The sequence below is a fragment of the Chaetura pelagica genome, unplaced genomic scaffold (genome assembly GCF_000747805.2).
Source record: "Chaetura pelagica isolate M959 unplaced genomic scaffold, ChaPel_1.0 scaffold343, whole genome shotgun sequence".
Lineage (NCBI taxonomy): Eukaryota > Metazoa > Chordata > Aves > Apodiformes > Apodidae > Chaetura > Chaetura pelagica.
In genome coordinates, this window is record NW_009952873.1 from 2,049,896 (window position 1) to 2,056,818 (window position 6,923).

The window sequence follows — 6,923 nt, forward strand, 5'->3', positions numbered from 1 at the left end:
AGGGGCTCTCTAAAATTATTACATTTTATAGCCTTTTAAACTTTTACATTACATTAGTGTTTTGGGTGAGGATCACTGTCATAGTTCTTAAATACTGCTAGAAGTCACAAACATTATCCATAAGTTGACCATATCCATAATGCCATAACATTCTCCATTTTTATTTGTGCATGGAATTACTAATTTTAATTAAATTACACATATTAACTATGCGTAACTTAAAAAGAGATATAAAGGGAAAAGCATGACTTTCAGGACATCACCAAGTATTCCACATATATGTGTGTGTGGTATGTCTAAAATTTACTGCCCCCCAACCCTCTGTTGTAGCAATTAAAATGTTTTTCCAAAACTCATCAGCCAGGATATGTAAGAGAGGTAGTGAAGATTTGCCTTGTAGACAGGTGCATTTTCCCTGTGTTTATGACTGTGAGGTGCTGCCTTGACTAAATGGGCAAAGTCCCTGTGGGGGTGCCAAGGCCTAAGTCGCCCACAAGAGAAGCAAAGGGAAAAGGTACCAGCCCAGCGTGAAGGGTGTATCAGAGTAATTCTGGCAGTGTCTAGTGATCCAGCTTCAGGAGAGGAAACTGACACCTAAGGTAATGCATGGCAACTCAAACTAGGAGGAGCCTGACTCTTTTCTACTGTCCCTTTGTCATGCAGAACTGCGAGGTGTTAGGAATTAGGGCTGTGGGGTTTTTCGGGTCAGCAAGGTCTGGCCCTAGCAGATAGCCCTTTGGCACAGGCAATGACTATGATTTGTTCTGCTAAGCCACAAAAAAACCCCAAATTTCTGTACATTATAACAGCATTAATTTTAGTGTATAACATGCAGCAGAATTTACATAAACAGGAAAATGTCCTCTGACCGTGAAATAATTTCTGCAGTTTCTGGAGGATGGATGTATTACAAGTGCAGGAAAAGTTCTCCAGTCAAATGCAAAATATAACTTACAGTCACTTCTTCCCATTTAAATATTTTTAAAATTAATTCATTACCAAGGAAACATATTTCTGCTATTCACAAAGCTTAGAGATGCTCAGCGTTGCAGGATAGAATTATTACGTGCAAAATTATTTCAAACATATGGTGCAAGACCCCTCAACAATTTTTTTCAGGGTTTTTCTCAAAGTTGATTGTAAAATGTATTCAAGTGTATTTAAATATATTTAAAATTTATTTAAGTTTACATGATTTTTTTTTAAAGACAATGTTTAATTTGAAATCTTACTTCAATTTTTAAATGCATGTGTTTTTAATATTTGAAAAAGATAACATAAAAACGTAATTTCCATATCGAGCAAAACCATTTAAGGGTCTAAAAAAAGGTGTCTTTTATATTGTTGGGTTTTTTTAAAGTTCTAATCCTTTCTTTTAGCCCTTTTATAGGTCTGTAGTTGAGAAATATAGATTAGTATGTAATTGGCTCTCACTTCTTCAAACATACATATTTACACTGGTTGGTCTGGGAAGATGCATAACGTCTTGACTATTTGCCTAGAGAGACAGTGTAGTTTAACCTATTTTGAGACAAATCAAAGGTTAGGATTAAATAAGTTTAGTTTCTTTCTGATGCTTATTTCTGTCACTTTAGGTCCTAAATGTATTTTTCAGACTAAGCAGGAACACCTAAACTTTGAATAAACATAATTCCAGATCCTGGTATTGTAGCCTTATAGAAGTCCTGCACTTAACTGTCTTATTTTGATGCTCTACAAGCACCTTATATTCTTTATTCAGTGTTGCTGTCTATTAGGCTGGGATGAGATACTACTTTATTTTTGTTTGCTTTTGTTCATCAGTGTTTTTTGTGGAATCACTAATGAAAGGAAAATAACACTTTAGGGAGTAAACCTCCTGCATAGAAATAAATTTTAGAGCATCTTAGCTTAATGTTGCTTTGTTTACATTATGGGAAAAGCAAGGGTCAGGAAGGCTCTGCAGAGCAGCACCACTATTCACCTAGTGTGCATACAAAACCATTATTATCTTCCCTGTAAATGTCAATCTTTAAATAAATTATCTACTATCTTGGACCAGAGAAGCACAATGCAAGTTAAATTAATGGTGAATTGTTTGGGATTTTTTTCACTGATTGAGTGTAACTATAAATGGAAAAGTATTTCTATTGTGACTTGCTCTAAACCCAGGAAGGAAGGCAGCAGTGGTGAAAAGCATCTGAATCTATTGCAGATTATCTGCAAGCTTCCATTCCCCTGAGATGCTGACGGTCCTTTCTGTTCTTCTAGCCAAAGATAAATACTGTGAAGCACTTCTGAGGTCCTTGCTACTACCCTTTTCTTTTTGAGCTATTTTTACTTGTCGTCATCGAGAAAAACATATCTGGCCTTGCCTTCTCTTTTTTGGTTATTTCTATGAGGCAAGTACACGGATCTCCTCATATGCTCAGATGAAAATGCCAGGAAAAAAATGAGTTAACACTTTTTTATTTTCATAGAAAAATGGCATGGGGAAGACAGCACCATTTTCATTTGCATTCACAAGAGGGAAGTGTGGGAAACCAGGAGCAGAATTGATAGCAGTGCTTTTAGAGAAACTTCCCTAAAATTTGGACTGCCAAACGTGTAGGTGAATCAAGCTATACCATGGAGAACTGGATGTTCCCCATTAAGGAGCTTGTCTCAATGAGGAGTGACGCGTGCTGCTCACAGCTGTTTCTGAAAGGAATGACGCAAACGGAGATGACATACATGATATAGAAATGCTGCAACCAGCCACATAGTCAATTAAGATGTCTTTGTTTAAGTAGAAATCCCATTATTAAACCTAGATGTTCCAAAGCTAGCAAACTCAACGCAAGACTATCATTGCTACTTTTTTTAAAGACATTTCATCACAGACATCTGCCAGCCAGCTGTGTAGACTTTCTGTCTGCGCTAATTTGCAAAGTATTATTGCTGGCCTTCAGCATTCAGAGCTGTCTCCTTTTGGGCTTTTGATGGTCAAAAACGTATGTCTTGGAAATATTTTCTTCCTCTGGTTAAGTTGGTGACTTTTGTTTGATTGCATTGGATTTATTTTAGCTTTGGCATGGGCTTCTTTTGTTGGACCTACCTTGATTTTATAAGGAATCTTATAAATACATAAATGCTGACTAGCACAGCAAGAAATTGAGCTATCCCTGACTTTGCAGTACTGCCCCGCTGAGGACAGCATCCTGCAGTATTCTCACTTGTCCACTAACCCCATTTCAGTTTTGAAGGTTAATCTCTTTGAGATGCTTTTATATTGGATTATTTAATTGCTTTGGCCTTTCCTGGAGCTTCACCTGGAGGGTTGATCTGAGGCAGCCAGAGGAGGGATGCTGGCAGGGCAGGTGGTGCAGGAGCTGCTGGGACCCGGCCCTGCTTTCCCTGCTAACACTGCCCTCTCCTGGCTCTCCCGCGGGCCCAGGCCCCTTGTGGGAACCAAGTGAAGAAAAGAAGGATGACATCCTTGATTTCTTCTCCTGTCCCTTGCCACCTCTCCCGACCTCCCACCCACCTGCGGAGTGGCACGGTGGAAGCTTTGCCCTAGCTCAAGAAGCCAAGGCAACCCTGCCTCAGAGTTCAGCATCCAAGCCAGTCCCATGAAGTTCCCTGTGTTGAGGTGGTTTGCAGGCTGCTGTAACTGGGGCCACCTGAATCACTGGGGCTGAGCAACCTGAGACTCAGAGGTAGTCCCTGCAACCCAGTCCCCTGGCTTTTAATATCCAGCTCAGCTCCTAGCTGGTTGTGCTGGCACTTTTGATCCCACTTGCTGACTGGACCTCTCCTAAGCTTATCCATCCAGTGCAAGTTGCCGACTAATGGCTCTGCCAGGCTGTTGGAACCAGGCTAATTACCTATCCACACCATGCCATTTCTGAGCCATTATGGGCTTCTGCTGAATTCCCCCCCTCCTCCCCTTCTCCCCCGAGAGCCCTTGCAGGGCCTGGAGTGCTCCCCTCCCTCTCGTTTTCCCCACTTCCCCAACTCATGTCACTCCACAGAGCAGGATCAGGTTGCTTTTGCATTGTGATTCTTGGCAGGAGCCCCTCTCGGATTCCTATAGCTGTTCTGCGAGTACGGCAGCCAGTAGGAACAAAGCACATAAGAACACATTAAACAAACATTCAGCACACCAAGCCCAAATAATTTACTATATGCTACCCTGCCTAGTAAAGGGAGTAGCATAGCAGGCTTGCCCTTTTAATTTCCTTTCTCTTGCTTTTGTCTGTAGAAGTCTATCCCATAACTTCCTTAAAAAGTGTTTATATTTATTCTATAGTCTTTTCTTAGGTTGTTTGTTTTTATGCAGTATGTCTTGCAGTACCAATCTCTTGTGCTTTGCTTGATACCATCATTAAACAGAAACATACTGTTGTATCTGATTAGAATTTTAATTGTAGAAAAATAACCTTTCCCACTGCATCGTGCTCTCACAGTGGTAAAATGACCTCTGTTGTGCTGCTGTCTGACAGTTCTCTCTTTTTAAAACCTACAAGAAGAAGTGTCACAGAAGTACAAAATACAGATCCAGAAATGTGCATGCTAATGACCAGTTGTCCCTTCAGGGATGAAAAATTCCAATTTGACATTCTTTTCATGTCATATGTTAAAGCACTAGAGTTTCAATGAAAATATGAATCACTTAGGAATAAGACATGTTACAGGACTGACAGATAATACTAGAAAAAAAATTAAAAGAAGGCTCAGAAGTAGGTAAGCTAGTTGCTACACCTGCTCAAAATGACAAAGAACTTTGGATGTAGAAGCTTGCAATAAACTTCAGAATGCCTCTGAGTGTTTGTACCTGCTATAAATATGCTTATCTCATTTTCATCAAGAATATACCTTACTAGAAGAAAACCATATCACTGAAATAACAGAAGAGTGTCTTGGATATTTAGTATATGAAAGGTATCTGCTTGAATGCTTGTCCAGTCAATCTATCTGTATCATCTGGTCTAGTAAGAGATAGTGGTTCTTGTCCTGTTAGATCCTCACACCAGTGTGAGTACAGTGATCCCTAAAATGCTTGCACAGGTAACAGCCTTACTTGGGATTCTGCACAGTTCACAGGCCAGCATGGGCTTTACCAGTTGCTGGGCAAATAAGCAGGTTACTGAAGGCAGATGTTTCCTACTCTTCATAAAAACTCTGTAGGCCTCTAATTCTGGCAATAGCATTAGGAGCTAAAAATTATGTTCACGTGTACTCCAGGATGTTGCGTGGCATGGCTTGTAACACTGCTTGTTGGAAAAACTGTTTATAGACTGTAGACAGCATGAACAAGATGAAAGTTTGAAGTTCCACATCTTGTTCTGAGCCAGTTTTAGTAATCTGAACAACGAATGATCCAACAGGAAATGCAGAGTTAGTAAACAAAAGCCATGTATGCTTCATCACAATCGTGGGTAATCATCTTATGACTGAGGTAGGAAACACAGTCTCTTAAATATAAAATCCGCAGAAAAATCACAATTCTGGACAATTCTGAGTGTATTGTGTATAATTATGTAACATTTCTATTGGTTGATAAGAAGTAATTTTGAAGTGATGTCCTATGAAGCATCCTGTTGTTTATGAATAAAAATCAAACTATTTAAAATAATGCAGTAGTGAAAGGCTGTGTTGCTTCTGGAACATTGTTGCTTTCAGAAAGACATTCTACAGAGGAAGCTTTTATCAGATTTATCATAAACCAATTTATTTAGGAACAGTTAAGCCAGTTTTCCTATGTGGATGTGACCAAAGGTCACAAGCCTGGTACTGTAGAGTGAAAAAGTGAAATAAAGAGGGGAAAACAATCCAGTTCTGGTGAGGGAGTCACTGAGGGAAGATGCTGGTCCTGGAAGTGCCCAGCATGTTGTGCTCCTGCTAACTCCCTTTCTAAAACTGGTGGCTTAGCTTAGAGCTGAGCCTGCTGGGCAGGTCTCTTTATACTGTGAGCATGTTTAATGGTTGAGAATGACCATGCCTCTGTGTGTTTCTTGCAGCTCCATGTGGAGTTAGAAAAGGGCGAGAAGGAGAGCGCGGAGCTGCAGGAGTTCGCCAATGCCATCTTACAGCAGATAGCAGATCACTGCCCTGACATCCTGGAGCAAGTCGTCAATGCGCTTGAGGAGTCATCATGACCTCGGCCACTTAGCCCACTGAGCAGCACCCTCGTGGCCAAGCCCAGTCCAGTCCAAGGAGCAATGAGAGTGGATAGGAATGTGAAAGACAGAACATGGAATATAAACTTCTGGTGCACCTTTTACAAAGAAAACAAAAGCAAAAAAAAACCCTCTGAAAACTACATGCTCTCTAGGTTCTTCCAGTCTGTGGTTAATCAGTCATGTTTGCGTTCATCTGCTCACTGCCTTTCTACTTTAGAATCTGGTTCCCCATTGACTTTGTTAATGGTGACATTTGGATACAGCTAACCACAGCTCTTCCAGGTCTACTGAGCAAAGAAGAGGGGATGTATTGCATATAAGCAGCTCTCATTCACCATGAGGTTGCAGAAGGGTAGCCCTTGCCTTCCTTTCATTCATTTATTGCTTTTTTTTTCTTTCTTTTTCTTTTTTTTCTTCTTTTGTTTTGTTGGGGTTTTTTTGTGTTAAGTTGTTGTTGTTGGGGTTTATTTGTTTCGTTTTTGTTTTTCACAAAAGCTGAAAGCCTGAATTTCATAGTGCTAAAACCAAACCTGAGTGTGCTCTGATTATGGCTTATGACTGGTCAGCATCAGCTAACTCAGGTCTTACTGCCTGTCTCAGTGTTTCATATATTCTTAAATAACAGAGAGAGGAAAGGAAAGTTTCCCTATTTCTTCCTTTTAGTCAACTTCATCTAGCAGCTGGGAAACAAGGTAGGCATACTGGTACTTTCTTTTTGCTTCACTTGGATTTTTGTTGTTCACTGATCTGACTCAGAAGTGCTGAGTGGGGCATTTTTTC

The 6,923-nt window shown here is 40.2% G+C and overlaps 1 protein-coding gene across 2 annotated transcripts in view; it reads left to right on the forward strand.

The window, feature by feature from the left end:
• Nucleotides 1-6,119, forward strand: part of ERC1 (ELKS/RAB6-interacting/CAST family member 1) — a 269,913-nt gene extending 263,794 nt beyond the window's left edge. For both annotated transcript variants that reach the window (XM_009995202.1, XM_009995203.1), the window contains one exon: nt 5,982-6,119. In XM_009995202.1, the coding sequence (XP_009993504.1) occupies nt 5,982-6,119 (138 nt within the window). The remainder of the gene's footprint in view (nt 1-5,981) is intronic.
• Nucleotides 6,120-6,923: the final 804 nt, after the last annotated feature.